This window comes from Scyliorhinus torazame, chromosome 5, assembly GCF_047496885.1.
Source record: "Scyliorhinus torazame isolate Kashiwa2021f chromosome 5, sScyTor2.1, whole genome shotgun sequence".
Lineage (NCBI taxonomy): Eukaryota > Metazoa > Chordata > Chondrichthyes > Carcharhiniformes > Scyliorhinidae > Scyliorhinus > Scyliorhinus torazame.
Genome location: NC_092711.1, coordinates 253,424,648 through 253,443,099, shown reverse-complemented (window position 1 = coordinate 253,443,099; position 18,452 = coordinate 253,424,648). Strand labels below are relative to the sequence as shown.

Sequence of the window (18,452 nt, the reverse complement as noted above, 5' to 3'; positions counted from 1 at the left end):
AGGAGTGCAAGCCTTCTTGACTACCTTCTCCACCTGTGTTGCCCCTTTCAGTGACCTGTACACCTAGATCTCTCGGACTGTCAATACTCGAGCGTTCTACCATTCACTGTATATTCCCTACCTGCATTAGACCTTCCAAAATGCATTACCTCACATTGGTCTGGATTAAACTCCATCTGCCATCGCTCCGCCCACTCTCCAAACGATTCAGCAAAAGTCCTAGCACTGATCCCTGCGGAACACCACTAGTCACAGCCCTCCAATTAGAAAAGCACCCTTCCATTGCTACTCTCTGCCTTCTATGACCTAGCCAGTTCTGTATCCACCTTGCCAGCTTACCCCTGATCCAGTGTGACTTCACCTTTTGTACCAGTCTACCATGAGGGACCTTGTCAAAGGCCTTACTGAAGTCCGTATAGCCAACATCCACTGCCCTATCTGCATCAATCATCTTTCTGACCTCTTTGAAAAACTCTCAAGTTAGTGAGACACGACCCCCCCTTCACAAAACCATGTTGCCCCTCACTAATACGCCCATTTGCTTCCCATCGTGAAACACCGCAGATCCTCCGTTGGAGCTTCGCCTCATGAACGGACGGAGACTTCTGCCCACTATTACTTATCCTAAAACTATGATCACATTCTAGATTGCCTCATGAGAAGCATCCGCTCCATGTTGACTTTTGTCAATACTTCATCATCTTTTATACCTCAATTAGATTTAAACTCGAGTGTATAGGCCTAAAGTGCTCAAATCTCTTCTGGAATCAAATCAGCGAACCGCCTCAGAATTGCCTCCAAGTGTACACAGTACTCCAGGTGCGGTCACACTTTCCTGCTTTTATACTCTTAAGCGACAGTGGTTTCATTAACACAAAGTCCCTTTTAAGCACACTCACTCCCAAAAAAATGCTTCAAGTTCTCAATCATGCGTTTCCTTGACAGTTTGCATTCTGAAATCCATTCCAGGTTTTACAAATGACACTCAAAACAAAGCTTCTGTCCAGGATTTTTGCCTTGATCGCTGTGCATTGTTAGTTCCAGACAGTATTAAAATTACATTACATGTTTCATCTACCTCTCAAATCCCACAGTTACTGTTACTTCAATTGTAATCCCTACAGTGCAGAAGGAAGCCATTCAGCCCATCAAGTCTGCACTTAAAACTCTGAAACAGCACCATACCTAGGCCCATTCCCTCACCCAAGCCTGCACACTAAGGGGTAATTTAGCATGGCCAATCCATCTAATCTGCACATCTTTGGATTTAAGCCTTGAATTCTTCTGAATATCTTTGGAAATTTAGACTTAAGACACTTTGTTCCAATTCTATGGTTATCTGGGCTGAATTTGGTTCCTCATCATTGCAACTCCCTTGTCTGGTCTCACTTCTCCTGGTAGTGTGGAGATGTTCACTCCCATGACATCCTTCCTCCAGCTGCTCTCAAATTACCTCAGCTAAAATAAATGCTGTTAAAATTACAAGGAGACCCAGTTGCAAGCAACAGACATGCTAATGTAGCCCTAAGCACAACTATAGGATTTGATTGTACATGTCTCTGTAAGAGCAGGAAGACACGTTACAACATTGTTATTAGGTGTAGGTTAACTCGAAGATAGCAAGACCATTCTTCCTACTTCTTTTGATGCTGAAATTCTAATTTATCCTTTTTATAACCTTCAGCAACGTTCTTTTTGCAGAATCTCCACCTGGACCCTCCACGGTGTACAGGGCCGTACATGTTAAAAAAACAAAACAAGTCAACATCTAAAACTGAGAGCAAGATCATAGAATCAAAGAATCCCTACAGTGCAGGCGGCCCAATGAGTCGGCACGGACACTGAAAGAGCACTTTTATCAAGGCCCACTTCCCCATCCTATCCCTGTAAATTGACCAGGTCAATCCACCTAGCCTGCACATCTTTGGACTGTGGGAGGAAACCCGAGCACCCAGCAGAAACCACACCGACCCGGGGAAGAGAACAATAATCACCCACAGTCAGAATTGAACCCAGGTCCCTGGTGTGGTGAGGTAGTGCTAACCACTTTTGCCACTGTGATACCCATCATCTTCAAATCCCTTCATAGCCACATCACTTCCTGATGTCTTTGCACACCTTTTACACTCCTGACACTGGTCTAAAGTCCCCACCAACCCCATGCATCAACATTCATTTCATTCAATATCTATGCCTCATCAACATGACCACTTTTTTCCCCTCCTGAGGGATCACTTCCCTTAAGCAGCAGGCATGTTGAGAGTGCGTTATTTAAAATACTTCTGTATGATCTCAAATTGGTAGCATGCATAAGCAAGAAAGGCCTCTTTGCACAGTCAGATTCATAAGTGTCTCAAATACTCATTGCTTCAAGGATAGACCCATTTGCTTCCTTCATTGTGATGGCGAAGGCACCAAGAATCAAGATTATGCAAATGATGGCTACTGCTGATTAATCCCAGCCCTATCATCCCCATGCCATAATTTCTCCAAAAACAGGATACACTACACTTGTAAATTACCCAAGCCCACTTTGTTCAGTTTAAAGCAAGTGATAAGAGACCCTGAAAACTGGAAATGGGCACCAAATGAAATGAGAATAGAATAAATTGCCAGACTTTAAATACTTGACTCCTTTGGCCATTTAGATCACTGGTTGTAGGAAGAAACAGCAATATGATCCGATAATAAAAAAAACTACAGAAGTGGGAAATCGGAATTAAAAACAAAGTACTGGAAAGGACAGTAGGTTTTACAGAATCTATAAAGAGAACAGTAAATATTTAAAGTCCAATAGGACTCTTCTGCGGAACAGATGGCCATGGTGAATGGGAGACAAGTCAGGATGTGTTGAAATTATTGATGACAGATATCTATGTTCTTGCTGTTGTAGTGATAAACAGTGGCCAGAGCACCAGGGATTACACCCCTGCTCAAATAGTGCCAATGTGATCTTTACACCCACCCGAGCAGCCAGATGGGACCTGCTAATGGCTCATCCAAAAGATGGGATCAGAACGATTGTGCTCAACGTAGATTGGTGGTGCTCAATGTCAATTTGGGCGCGCGCTAAAAGACCTAGAATGAAACTTCAAACTGGTATGACAACCAGAGCCACAGCGATGCTCCCACAGCTACATTCAATAAATTTAAGGCATAGAGTCAATGCTAGTGTATATCTGCAGAAAGACAAGTTTACAGTTCACAAAAACATGGGCAATCATGTCAACTCAGAAGGGCAAAAGAAAGGAGATAGTAGACAGACTTTAAATTCCTCAGTTTTAGTTTCCCTGGAGGAAAAAAAACCCAAGATGAATTACACAAATCGGTCTTGGTCCATTTACAACTATTTGTAGAGCAGAGAGTATACAGATGAGGGACAATGTCATCTACAGTGGAGAGAAAATGTTGCAGACAGCTTACCCAAGGAAGAAGCAACTTACAGCTGCAGAGGTACTGCTGCATTGGTTGGTCCCAATGCCACTCAGAATAAGAGGACCTAGTTTACGGTTTGAAACCAAGCCTCAATTAGTTTACATTCCAAATGGCAGCAAGGTTGACATGGCAACCTCATGACTCTGTCCCAAGCGGTTTCAAAATCTGTCACCATGTCACAAGAAGTCAATACAAGTAAAAGGCCAAAAGCTTGATCAAAGGGCTATGATTAAGGAACAATTTAAAAAAGGAGGTAAGAGGAGAAGGGAAAAATTCCAGGTTTGGCCTGAGGCAGCTGAAGGCACACCCAAGTGGAGGAGTCAGGGCTAGAGAGATTATAAATTAGAGATATAATGATTGGTTAGGCCATGAAGGGATTTGAAAACAATGAGAATTTTAAAATCAAGATTTTTCAACCAGGAGCCAGTATAGGTCAGCAAGCGAGGGGAGAATAGTGTCATGAGTGTACCTTAAGAAATGGGGTGTTTATAAATGGGTGTATATAAATATGTTAGTGAGTGTACCTTTAAGAAATGGATGTTTACTACTGTAGTGATGTCAGAGTGTGTGTGGAGCTGGGCTGTCAAGTCAGCTTTTTACTTTTGTTTTGGGCTGTTTGCTGCAGGATGTGTTTTAGTTTAGTTTTCAGTGTTGGAGCTGAAGCCAGACCAAACAGGTGTGCTGCTGTTGAGCCTTCAAAAGACTATTGATCATTTGGTGAATTCAGAATTATAAATGTTTTCAGTAGTGACTTTAACCGGATGTGCTTCTGTTTTTAAGTCGTATGGATTTTAAAAAGAAAGCTTTAAAGGATTACTTAGTGTTGTAGTCTTTGGGCATTGTATTTTAATTTATGGTTGCCAAGATGTTCACTGAATGTTTTAAAAAGGTTAACTTGAGTTCACAGAATAAACATTGTTAACACTTTCCCATTTCTGCTGTACCACACCTGTAGAGTGGGCTGTGTGCTCCCCATACCACAATTTATTAAAATTTGTGTGTCAGAGGATATGGAGGGGGGGTTTCTGGTGTGAGATGCTCCGGAGAGTGAATGCCTCCACCTCGTGCACGAGGTTGGGGCTGATACAGCTGAAGGTATTATGCAGAGAGCACCTCACGAGGGAGAGGATGAGCTGATTCTTTGAAGGAGTAGAAGATGTGTGAACGTTGCGGGGGCGGGGGGGGCATTAATCACATTCATATGTTTTGGTCCTGTCCAAAGCTAGAGGATTACTGGAAGGAGGTTTTTAGGATAATTTCTAAAGTGGTGCACATGAAACTGGACCCGGGCCTCCGGGAGGCCATATTCGGGGTGTCGGATCAGAGGGGTTCTACAATTCATGGGCACTTTCAAGAACCGGATAACATTGAATACTAGTTGGTTGGGGGGGGTTAATAGGCGATTCCCGATTCCATTTTGTCGTTTGTGAACATGCGGGCGAATGTTTGGGGTTTGGCAAGAGGATGGATTCAGTTATTGATATGGGGATTGACATATTTGGTACATTGTTGGTGGGTGTAAATTTGGGAGAAAAGTGAAAAGGAGAAGAAATGTTAAAGTATATAAATGTCTAGTCACACGAAGTAAATCCTCAGCAGCAACTCAATTTCCAGTAAGAGAAGCAAAGAGTGGGTAATGCAAATACTCTGATGCAAATTCTACCCAACTGTGAATATAATCAGGGTGAGAAACTGATATTTAATGTCATAAAGTGAGATATACATGATGCATTTTATGACATTAAAAATGAGATTGTTCATCAGTTAAGAGAAAAAAAAAGTTGTGAGTCAGGTGAACTCGTACACTTTGGGGGTTCTCCAAACCCTGGCCCATAACAAGTTGGGGGCTTGTCCAGGATAAAAGTCTATCTATTGGATTGGCTTAGTGAACTTAAAGGCAGTGAGGGGTGAGCATAGTGTGGTTGCTTTTCAGATGCGGTATTCTACTTTAAGTGGGGGGTGTGTTGTGGAAAATGGCTCTGAGGTTCACATTTCTGCTGTACCACACCTGAAAAGCAACCACAATGTTGTGGGTCAGATGGAACTCCATGATAACACTTTGGGGCTCTAAACCCTGGCCCATAACAATAGGACTTGGGGGTGCACATGCAAGGACACAGGTCACAGAGTGGAGGGTAGAATGTCAGTATTTAGAACAAGGCATCCACGCTACAATGCAGAGACCATTGGGGCAGCATGGTAGCCTTGTGGATAGCACAATTGCTTCACAGCTCCAGGGCCCCAGGTTCGATTCTGGCTTGGGTCACTGTCTGTGCGGAGTCTGCACATCCTCCCAGTGTGTGCGTGGGTTTCCTCCGGGTGCTCCGGTTTCCTCCCACAGTCCAAAGATGTGCGGGTTAGGTGGATTGGCCATGATAAATTGCCCTGAGTGTTGGATGGGGTTACTGGTTTATCGGGATTGGGTGGGGGCTTGGGTAGTGTGGTCTTTCCAAGAGCCGGTGCAGACTCGATGGGCCGAATGGCCTCCTTCTGTAAATTCTATGATAATCATTCTCCCCTTCCTAGGAATGACCAGTGACCAACGCTAAATCTGAAAATATAGACAGGAGAAATAGCAAAATATTTGGCTCAGCTTAGAACTTCTGTAAACCCCATTTCAAAAGTGGATTGCGTGGTGGTCACATTATGCCAGTAAGGGAGCTCTGGCACTACTCATCTTTTAATCCTGGTACACAACCCATAATTTGATTCCAGTGTACATATTTGTGATCTTCAAAGACACAGGCTAAACTTTGGCGATGGAGAGCAGACAAGGTCAAGAGAATCCTGGTGATTGAGGCAGATGGAAGCAGCCGGGGGGAGGGGGGGGGGGGGGGGGGGGGGAAAGAGAACCCTACTCACTGAAGAGAGGGCCTATGCTGTGGCAACAGCATAGAAATGGTTGCCAGTGATTAAAGTAATGGATGACCGTCTGTTTTTTGGCACAGGTTATTGGTGCGGGAGAGCAGGCCTATGTAGGATTGGTGCAGACTCCACGAGCTGAATGGCTTCCTTCTGCACTATAGGAATTTGGATTCCATGTTTCTAACTGCAAGATATCCCAAGGAGAATGGCAGAGAAGAGGAGAAAAGTGCAGTCGCCTCAATGGGGGCTCATTCCAGTCCTTGGAAATCCTGCTGCATGGTATGTCAAACATTCTGGTTGATTCAGGGAAAATGGGGCTGGAGGGGGTACCATCCATGCATCTGGTTTCCCAAGGATGAATTCCCAGTGGAATGGAGAACTGGCTGCCATGTTTTCACAATCTGGATTTGAAGGCTGGCAGCGTGTTGAACTCTGGCCTTCAAAGGCTAGGGTTGGACAAAGACCCCAACTGGTGGTCTACGTCTTGGATGTTCATCAAGGGTTGGAGGCAGCAGAATGCAACGATATACACCACCCACTGGGGCTTAGGTTTCTCTTTACTGGGGGTGCATGACAATGAAATGGAGGCGCTGGATGATCTGGTTATGGCTTGGGCCTTTACAAGCTCCATGGATAGTTGTATCATCTGTAGTTCATTACCAATCTGGAACGTGTTCCCTCGTGAGTGATTGTACCCAATTGTGTTATTGCCCTGGTATCCTGACAAGGGGGTATATGATATACGAGCACAGGCATTTGAAATGCTGAGTTGGTTGTATGACAATGAGGTTTTGCAATATTTACCCAGCTTTTTGCACTGTAATCCTTTACATTGAATGGACAAGCTGAGCAGTGGCAGGTAGATGGTAAAAAAGGTAATGTATGGCCATACAAGTCGTCATGGTGAGTGAGGAAAACCTGTTCGAACCATGTTGTGGTTCTTTTGTAAAAAAAAAATCCAAGATGGCACCAGAGCGAGGCAACCTCTTGCAAGCTGCACCCAGCATAGCTCTCGTTTTAGGCTTCTAAAGCCCATGACTGTAACATTACATTCTGTAGTCTCTCCTTCCTTCCCCATGTACAGTATGCTTTGTCTGTATAGCATGCAAGAAACACTTTTCATTGTATACTAATATAGGTGACAATAATAAATCAAATCATTAATATTTTAGTATCATGGAATCCTTGCTGAGTAGGTCACCCTCCCCAGAGAGGTCTCCTTTTGGGGGCTTCGGGACTGCTCAAGATTTGGTTCCCCTGGAGAGATGGCATCTTGTTGGTTGCAGAGCCCAAATGAAATTTTGAGTGCTGCATTGTTAAGAGTCTTTCTTCAGCTGGATGAAGGAGCAGGGGTGCACCCTCCAATCTTGTATAGAGACTTTCAGGCGGTCCACTTTCTGGAGGCTTGGGGTCCGCAGGAGAGGCAGTGTCCTGTTTCTTATGAGGTTCTTGTTCTGTCCCTGGTACCCATTTTGACATATTGCTAGACCTTGCCAGACATCTAATCCTTATTTTCCTCCCTTTCTGGGTTTCCCTTCTTTATCCAGGTAAGAGGGAAGCTAATATGGAGTCTGATTTTTACCCTCGAGTGTTCCCTCATGTGTGTGTGTGTGTGTGTGTGTGTGTGTGGGGGGGTGTCATAATCCAGCCAGAGAAATCTTGACAATTTTTTCTCCTCATCAGTGGGGTTTCAGTTTTCTGGTGTCAAGGGCCTGAGCAGTACTTCAGATTTGGCTGGACAGAGTGAACACTGATTTGTAGAGTTCTGGCATGGTTTTAAGTATCCTTGGTTTACTGGCTCCTGTGTGTGCACTGCCTAGCCATGTCTTGTACCAATGGCAGCATCCCCTTTCATTGCTAGAGGCCAACTTGCAATGTTTTATTGCAAACACCATGTGAGATCTTGTACTGTACAACTTCTTGCCTTAGAGGGCTGCACCACAGGCCCATGTCTTTATCCTGGCATCCAGGATCACCTTCCTTTTTGCAATCCTTTCATGGTCCATGTGAAGGGTGATACAGACCAAAATGATTACATTTCACAATCTGAACCAATCATATGAATATTTGCTAGTTTTTAAATCCCCTTAGAACAGTGTATTTTTTCTTTTGGAGTTAAAGAATAGTTAACACTCCTGCAGAGGTACAAGCTAGTCTCATATCAGACAAAAAAAAGTTATAAGTGTCACTGGCATATGTAGACTTGGAGAAAGGTCTGCTTTTCAGCATGCCCAAACAGGGCACAAATTTTATCCTACATTTTCTTTGAGTGCAATATGATAAATCACTACACATGAAGGTGCACACCATTTTACCAGTTTCATGGCTTTATCCAGTTCTCTCCCCCCCCCCCCACCACCCCAAAAAATTATCTAGGGCACCAAGTTTGATGATCAAGCTGAACCAACTGCATTGCCATCCACCTGGCTTTCTTAGTCTTAGTGCTGTACTACTCCAGTTTGATTTGCTGACTGATTCATAAAATAAATACATACACAAAAATAAACTTCCATGCCCAAATTAAAGGGTTTAATCTTAATGTGGCGTTTTGTACATTACCCTTTGTGCCAAGTTTTAAAAATTATGCATAAAAATCAGGTACACAGAACTAAATAGTAAAGGAAACAATTCCTGTTTAAGTGTATGGTAGCCTGGGATAGGCATGAAAGTTTGAACAAGAATTATCTTGAAGGTGGAGAGGGAGAGTCACAAACAAAAGCAAGAGCTCCGGAGTCCCGAACAAGCGGACTCGGAACAAAAGGAGCTTCCAGAGTTCCCATTTTGAGCTCGCCAGAGTCGGGAGAGAAAGAACAATCCAGGGAGTTAGAGATATTTTAAGAAGTTTAAATATTTCCGAACAGATTTTTCTCAAGTGCGGGTCTCGCTTGAAAAAAGTTTTTTAAAAAAAAAGAACTTTTCAAACCCTCGAACGCCGACATCGACCCAGAGGGCTCGGCTCTGTAACCGCTCCTTCTCTCCCACCCCCCCTACTCCTGGACTTACCCGGGCCAAGTTATTTTAATAAAACTAACTGAACACTGTGGAAGAGGCTGGGCGCCAGCAACCACTTTGGGTTACAAGTGAAAGTTTGGACAGCAGCAGTTCACGTCCACCCACCCAGAGGACGCCAATAAGCACAATCTCTGCTCCGGTTCCCAGCACGGATTCTCAGCATCACCTCGGCTCTTCATGCAGCGGACGCAGCGGACGCACAGGACGGCCCCCCCCCCCCCCCCCCCCCCCCTCTCTCCAGGGCCGTAAACTCCCCCCCCGCCCCGGCGGACAACCCCCCACTCACCCAAAACACGAAACTGAAGACGATGAGGAAAGTTTTGAGGCAGGTGATGACGGGCTTGGTCTGCAGACGTCGCGACGAAGACGCTGCCATGGTTGCAGCCGACAGAGCCAGTGCGGAGCAGCCGGGTTTTAACCCGGCCGGCTGCCAGGGAAGTGACGTCACGCGGGATGCCGCTTCCGGTTCGCTCATGGCTCAGCACAGGTGTCAGTCATCCCAGCTGTCAATCATCCAAAATGGCAGTCATCCCAGCTGTCAATCATCTTAACTGTCAATCATCCCAGGTGTCAATCATCTCATGTCATTCATCCCAGATGTCAGTCATCCTTGTTGTCACTCAGCCCAGCAGTCAGTCATCCCAACTGTCAATCATCACAGTTGTCAGTCAACCCAATCATCAATCATCCCAGCTGTCATCCACCTCAGTTGTCAGTCATTCCAGCTTTGAGCCATCCAGCTGCCAATGTTTGCAGTTGCCAGCCAACCCAGAAGTCAGTCAGCCCAGCTGTCAGTCATCTCAGTTGCCAATCATTCCAACTGTCAGTCATCCACTGTCAATCATTCCAGCTGTCAATATCCCAACTATCAATCATCTCAGTTATCGGTCATCCCAGTTATCAGTCATCCCATTTGTCAGTCATCCTAGCTGTCAGTCATCCATGTTGTCAGTCAGCGCAACTGAAAGTCACTCCAGTTGCCACCATTCCAGCTGTCAGCCAACCTAGCTGTCAGTCATCCCAGTTGTCAGTCATCCCAGATGTGAGTCACCCAGTTGTCAGTCATCCCAGCTGTCAGCCATCCCAGCTGTCATTCATTCCAGCTGTCAGCCACCCCTGCTGTCAACCATCCCATTAGTCTGACATCTCAGTTGTCAGTCATCCCAGTTGTCAGCCAATCCAGCTGTCAGTCATCCCAGTTGTCAGTCATCACAGCTGTCAATCATTCCAGTTGTCTCTCATCCCAGCAGCCAGTGATCCCAGCTGTCAACCATCACAGCTGTCAATCATTCCAGCAGTCAGTCATCCCAGTGGTCAATCACCCCAGTTGTCAGAAATCCCAATTATCAGTCATCCGAGCTGTCAATGATCCCAGCTAACAGCCAGCCCAGTTGTCAAGCATTCTAGCTGTCAGTCCCCCCAGTTGTCAATCATTACAGCTGTCAGTCATCCCTGCTCTCAATCATTCTAGCTGTTAGCATCCAACTGTCAATTGTCTCAGTTGCCGGTCACCCCAGTTATCAGTCATCCTATTTGTCAGTTATCCTAGCTGTCAGTCATCCCAGATGTCTATTATCCTAGCTATGAATCATTCCAGCTGTCAATCATTACAGTTCTCAGCCACCCCAGCTGCCACTCATCCCAGTTGTTAGTTAACCCAGCTCTCAGCCATCCTAGCTGTCAATCATTCCAGTTGTCAGTCATCTGCCGGCCGACCTTCACGATCCACGCTGGCCGGCCTTCGCGACACACCATTATTGCTTGCCTTTAATGTGGCAGGTGAACCTGTTTGGTCCTCACAATCTCATTTGCATTGTTATTCAATGTTACATTTCTGCTAAGGAATCAGCTGAAGATTTAAATTCCCGATGCATCCTTTGAAATAAATCATGAGGTTTGTCCTCAAACTCACCATACTTAGTCTTAACATGCCTTTGAAGTACTGAGAGTTTAAAATTTTCATTTGCCAGTTCTTCCCTTCGTATAACACACATGGGCTTTGCATCCTGATTTGCATTGGCACAACTAAGCCATGTCTCAATAAATTATCTTTATGCTGCTTTGTTTCTGACTACAGTTTCTTCTTAAAGAGTTGTTCATCAGAGGCCCTGGAGCTCTGCTTACAACTCACACCAGCACTGCTTTGTCCTGCCGTGGACTCCCCTGTGAAGCTCTCTCCAGCAGATTCAGTTGTGAGATCCCGACCTGTTTGTGACTCTGGCCCTCTCTTCCTTATTACAAAATGACACAGTCACACAGTCCTGTTACTTGCTTGTTGGCAGCTACAAAATGGAGGAATCTCTCTTCCGTGATTTCCTGCCCAAAGCACGGACATAAGTCTACGTGCTGGGTGCATGATCTGCTCTCTGCTGCCACTTCTGGCGGGAAGACTCCATACGTTGTATTTAAAGGCCAGTTGTGGCCGGCATTCTCAACTTAAAAGCTGGTTGCGGCCAACATTCTCAAAAGCCAGTTACAGCTGTTATTCGTAAAAGCCGGTTGCGGCTGTTGGGCGCGTCACCCGCTATCGGGAATGCCGCACCCACCCGCAGGTTGCGACCCTAAGTTTGAAAAAGTCTGGACCACTCTTTCGGGTTTGATGCCGATGTGGTTTCCCACTGGCATGACACAAGTTTGGAAGTCCTGACAGGACACCGATGGACAGCTATTTTAGTGAACATTCATGAGATGCAAATTAATGTAAATGGTATTCACGCCACCTGCCAGTTGGATGATCGACCTGCCATGAAGATGATATTGGGAGAGGGCAGCACGGTGGCGCAGTGGTAGCACTGCAATCTCACAGCGCCGAGGTCTCAGGGTCGATCCTGGCTCTGGGTCACTGTCCGTGTGGAGTTTGCACATTCTCCCCGTGTTTGCATGGGTTTCGCCCCCACAACCCAAAAGATGTGCAAGGTAGGTGGATTGAACATGCTTAATTGCCCGTCAATTGGAAAAAATGAATTGGGTACTCTAAATTGACATTTGTAAACATGACATTGGGAGAATTGCAACATTATTTTATGCCCGCGGGTTTCTGACTTTTTAGCTCTTGCCAGATTCTCCGCAACTAAGCCTGTCATGGGCAGGTTGGGAGAATTCTGTCCAAAGAGTCTGCAAAGGGATGGAAATAGGTTAAGTGAATGGGAAAAAAATTGGCAGATGGAGTATAATGTGTGACAAGGTTAAAAAAAAATCACTCAAGCTGTGAAATGCCAAGACTGCGAATCTCTGATGCGACACCAGTTGTCTTAGTCCCAGGATGCCAGTAGATAACACCCAAGGACCATTAATGTGTTTAATTATAAGGGAAGCTTTAGTCACACAGTTCTCACACAAACATCAGAGAAATCATTACGCAGCTGCAACTCGTGTATGGCCGTTCAAACAAGGAACATTCGGCAAGGGAATTTGAGACATTTTTCGATCTTACTCATGCCTGGAAGTTAATAGATAAGTGGAGTAAATACGTGCTTCATGATATAATTAAGTAGACATGCACAAATTGTAATTAGATAACTGTACACATTATGTAATCTTAATGATTAATTGTGAATAGATATAAATCATTTCTAAACAAGTATACACCTTTGATTGGTATATGTTAATTGCTTGTAGTTGGGCCTGAAGGTATAATTGCCACTGCGTCTCTTTGTTTAGGGAGCTGGCAAGCATCATGGTGGATGTCTAGCTCCTTTGCTGTAGCTTGAAATAACAGCCATTTTAAACCTCTGAAAATCTCCGCCTGGTCACTTGGTAGGGACGAGGGTCAGGGATAGCTGAGGTGCTGTTGTCTGCCCCTTGACAGCCCTAACAGGTTGGCAGTGAGGATGGGATTTACATGGGTGCTTTAGAAACTGCAAAATGAATTGGTCGAAGGGACAGAATGCGAAATAAATATGCCAGGTCGAAAGCTGAGAAGGCAAAAGGCGTAACTTGAGTTCATTGACAAATGGGGAGGGGAAGGAACAATGTCCCTTTTCCTCACCCAGCAACATTGCAAACTAATTGGATAAATAGAAAAAAACCAGGTGTGATTTCCAACAGGCACCCTATTACGTAGTAAAAGTGCTGGAAGGTTCAAACTTGTGATAAAAACTGAGAAAGCCACTGTGCTTATCTTGAGCTTTTACTTACAGCTGGCCCCTTATCAAATGGCAGTGAAAGCACATGGGACCCATATAAGGAACATCATTACAGTGTCCTTTACTACTGCAGAGAGACAAAAGTTATTACAGGAGTGATTCAACCCTAAGAAAAATATTGGAAGTATTGTGTTTAGTTCGCCAGGAAAAGTTTGTAGAAATTAAAATAGGTGAGAAAAGTGTAATATCTGAGAAAGTGGAGTTCAATATGGTGTTCAGAACTTGTTGAAAGAAAGTTACATGGAGCTGCGCAACTGCATAACGCCAAGAATGTTTAGCTTCTCCCCTTCAGATTCTGCTGAAAGGTTAACCCCTTCAGCAGACAGTTGAATTGTTTTAAAATGCTACACAGCTTTTGTGTTTTGGGATGTAACTTCTTACAAATTAAGTTGCAGTAACGTTCTCATAATTATGATTGAAAGTGGTAATGTATTTGGGTCAGAATGTGTTTGAGATTTTGAATCTGGGTGAGAATGTGTTTGAGATTTTGAATCAACAAAGAATAGGTAATGCCAATAAACTCGAGCAATCAAAATTGGCTTAAGAAATAAAGGTTAAATTGTAATGTAGGAGAATGGAGGATCTTGTGTTTTTCACGCATGTGAAAATGAGATAGTTTTAATTTGATAGGTTAATTAAAATTTGGGATATTTGAAATGATTATGGGCAATTATGTGTTGGATTGATCTTCAATTAAAAATGTCTTGTCAGGTTCAAAGAGTTATTCCTGACACAACTGACACAATGAAAAAAGAAACTATTTGAGATTGGATGTAAAAAGAAGGTATAAAGGAGAGATTGTTAAATAAAAATGGATCCCTGACCATGTTCTTATTAGATTATAATAAAAGAGTGGTTATTTAAAGGGATTTTAAGAAAGACAATAAAAAAACATAGATACGGTTTAGGTGGTTCTATGGATATAAGAACAAAATTATTCTTGAAGAAGAGATGAAATAAACATTACTGGAAATCTGTCAGCCCAATAGTACTGTTATTTGAATTTGGGACAATTCTGGGATGTGATAAATGCAATGTCATTTAGCCAGTTGCTTTAAAAAATGATGTAATCTAAGATAAAAGATCAAGCAATCAAAATATATTAATGCCTTAATCAATATGCCTGATTTTTTTATTTGATTGGACTGCTGGATTAGTAGCTGGTTTGTAAATTACAATATGTCTAGTGAGCCAGAGAACATGGACTGTCACGCTTAGTGAGGTGGGGTCAGATACATGGGAGTCTAGTCCCACACTTGCAGGAGGAAATGTGAGAAGATATTTGGCACACAGCAGCAGAGTTCTTTTATGGGCATCAAATGCCCAGACAATCTCAGCCTCAGGATTAGGAAATCAACATTAAATGATTAATTCTAGTTTAGTTTATTGTCAACTCAATATGATTTTATATTGAATTTTGGGACACAAGCTCAACGATGGCTTGGTCTTCGCCAAAATACTTCGCCATACTGAAAATTGACAAGGGAAAAAGTACATATGGCCTTAAGGCAGTGATGCGAGATGTCAAGGTTGAACAATTATTGATATGTTCTATCCACCTCCCCAGCAATTAAAATGATCAGTTCTGTTCGCTAAATTCAAAGTCCTTTGAGCTAAGAAAAACAAGCATTCAAACATTCAGCCTTGTGCATTGAATTAGAATAGTGTAACTTCTGATGTTCAAGAGAGTTTACCCCTGATTCCCATTGACTTCAATGTCTTTTTAAAACACATTTTAAAAGGCATTTATGGTTTTATAACAATAAACGATACAAATACAAATGTAAATATAGTTCAATGCGTAATCCAACCTTCCATCTCCCACTGTTCCCGCCTACTCTAAACACAAAATAGTCTAACTCCCCCCCCTACCCTCCTTACCCCCCCCCCCCCCCTATTGAATCTGCTGACAGTTTTGTTTTCTCTGAAGAAGTCGATAAATGGCTGCCACCTCTGTGGTAAACCACTGTATTGTATTGTACTGTTGTACTGTTACATGCCTGTGCTTGTCCCTGCTGGGTCTGAACCACGGTAGTATATGATCTGTGTATTGTGGTAAACTGCCACTGTATTATATGTAATGTGGTAAACTACTGCCTGCTGGCTCCGCCTCCCCGGGCTCGGTATAAAGGTAGCTAGGCTCCGCCGCTGCCCCAGTTCGGGATCTGAGACCAGGAGGCTCTCTGTTTAGTTTATTAAAGCCTCAGTTACGTTCACCACTCGTCGTGTGTTCATTGATGGCATATCAGCCACCGAGCGAACCCTAACATTGATCCTTTCAGGGAGAACTTAATTTTTTCAAGCCTAAGAAACCCAGCCATGTCACTAACCCAAACCCCTGATTTTGGGAGTTTCAAGCCCTTCCATGCTAGCAATATCTGTCTGCGGGCTACCAATGAGGCAAAGGCCAAAACATCAGCCTCTCTTGCCCCTGAACTTCTGGATCTTCTGACACTCTAACAATCGCCACCTCTGGACTCGGTGCCACCCTCGTTTTTAGCACCGTGGACATGAAATCCGCAAATCCCTGCCAGTATCCCCTAAGCTTCGGGCATACCCAAAATATGTGGGCATGATTTGCGGGCACTCCCGCGCACCTCACACACCTGTCCTCCACCCCAAAGAACTCGCTCATCCGGGCCACCGTCATGTGTGCCCGGTGAACCATCTTGAATTGCATCAGGCTGAGCCTGGCACAAGTTGAGGACGTGTTGACTCTGCTCAGAGCATCCTCCCACAGACCCACCTCTACCTCCCCTCCCAGCTCATCTTCCCATTTACGCTTAAGCTCACCTATCTGGGTTTCCTCCAACTCCATAAGTTCTTTATAGATTTCCGAAAACTTCCCCTCCCCCACCCCCGTTTTCGAAACTACCTTGTCCTGAATATCCTGTGGCGGTAGAAGCGGAACGGTCGAAACCTGCCTTCACACAATATCCCTTATCTGCAGATATCGAAACCCATTCCCTCCTGGCAATTCAAACTTCTCCTCCAAATCCTCTAAACATGGAAAACTCCCACCAATAAATAGATGCCCCAGCCTCTCAATCCCTGTTCTCTGCCATCTCCAAAACTCCCCATCCAGCCTCCCTGGGACAAACCGGTGGTTGCCACAAATTGGAGCCCACACCGATGCTCCCTCCACTCCAATATGCTTCCGCCACTGCCTCCAAACTCTCAGAGCCACCTATACCACTGGGCTTGCGGAGTACCGGGCCGGCACAAACAGCAGAGGAGCCATTACCAATGCTCCCAAACTTGTGTCCTTACATGAGGCTGCCTCTACCCGCTCCCACACCGACCCCTCCCCCACTACCCACTTCCTAATCATGGCTATATTTGCCGCCCAGTAATAGTTCCAAAATATCGGCAGTGCCAGCCCACCTGCCCCGCTCGGCTCTGCTCTAACAGCACTTTCTTTACTCACGGAGTTTTACCCACCCACACAAAACCAGAGACCACTACCTCTGCCACCCTCCCCTCAGAGGGCATCATGATCACATTTAGGGGCCTTCTAATATTGGCCGTCAGTTGCCTGCCTTTATAAACCCCGTCTGGTGTTCCCCTTCACCCACGGAACACAGTCTTCTATCCTTGAGTCCAAACTTTTGGCCAGCAATTTGGCATCGACATTCAGTAGGGAGATTGGTCTGTATGACCCACATTGCTCTGGGTAATTTTCCCACTTCAGATTCAATGAGATCGAAGCCTGCGACATTGGGAAGGACACAGCGTAAATATTCACTAGTGTCATCGGCATCCCCTTCAACTTCCCACACACCATAATATACCTACCCCTGAGTCCGCCACTATATTCCCTACCTCAAATGACACCCGCTTATTAATCAAGATCGCAACCCCCCTAATTTTAGAGTCTAGCCCCGAATGAAATACCTGCCCGATCCACCCCTCCGTCAGCCTACTCTAATCCAGTATCCTCAGGTGTGTCTCTTGTAGCATTGCCACGTCCACCTTCAACCTCCTCAAATGCGCGAATACCGGAGCCCTCTTGACCGGCCCATCACCCTTCTTAGGCCAGCCTCCAGTTTGCGTCCCACACCTCCTCAGGTCAGCCCTCGGGCGCCCACTGACTTCAATGTTAATAATGTTCCTTGGTGCCATACTTGGTCAATTGCTGCCGTGATATCAAGGGCAGTTACTCTCCCCTCACCTCGAGAACTCAGCTCTTTTGCACATTTTTGGACCGAGGCTTTAATGAGGTTGTGAGCCAAAGAATTCTGGTGGAACACAAATATTGGTGAACAAGTTAATGGCTTGTAATTGCCGCATAATAGCATGGGCAAAGACTTTGAATCATTATGTTGATGAGTGAGAAGAGACTGATATAAGTCTGTAATTTGCCTAAATTTTGCACCTATATTTAATTTGGGAAAATCTTCAGAGTGGCTGAGTTTAAGTGTTGTGATCAATTGCATAAATTTCACAGGCTTCTTGGCCTCAGCTGGGAGCCCGCCTGTGTGGGGAGGGGTTGGAGACTGGCTTCAGATGCCTTTAGAGACCGACTGCAGCATAGTGTTAGCACTCTCTCCTCTCAGTCAGCAGGTTGTGTGTTCAAGGTAGCGGGAGGTGTAGACAGAGTCAATGGATGGGAGGCGAGTTTGCGTGATGGACTGGGCTGTGTTCATGACTCTCTCTAGTTTCTTGCGGTCCTGGACCGAGCAGTTGCCATACCAGGCTGTGAGGCAGCCGGATAGGATGCTTACTGTGGTGCATCTGTAAAAATTGGTAAATCTGTGGTTCTCTTGGAGTATTTCTGCTGTTGGTCCAATAAGAGTTGGTGGAAGAGCTATACGTTAGGCAGAAGCTTGCACTGTGGGGTATTCATAGAATCTTTGCATGCAGAAGGAGACCATTTCACCCATCGAGTCTGCACCAACCCTACCTGGGACAACTCACCTGTCCTATCCCAGTAACCCCACCTAACCTATTGGTCAATTTTAACATGGCCAATCTACCTGATCTGCACATCTTTGG

The 18,452-nt window shown here is 44.8% G+C and overlaps 1 protein-coding gene across 1 annotated transcript in view; it reads right to left on the bottom strand.

Moving 5' to 3' along the window:
- LOC140421049 (tetraspanin-7-like) overlaps positions 1-9,769 on the bottom strand; it is a 31,305-nt gene extending 21,536 nt beyond the window's left edge. The window contains exon 1 of the mRNA XM_072505361.1: positions 9,599-9,769. Within this exon, the coding sequence (XP_072361462.1) occupies positions 9,599-9,688 (90 nt within the window). The 5' untranslated portion in view covers positions 9,689-9,769. The remainder of the gene's footprint in view (positions 1-9,598) is intronic.
- Between the last annotated feature and the right edge of the window lie 8,683 nt (positions 9,770-18,452).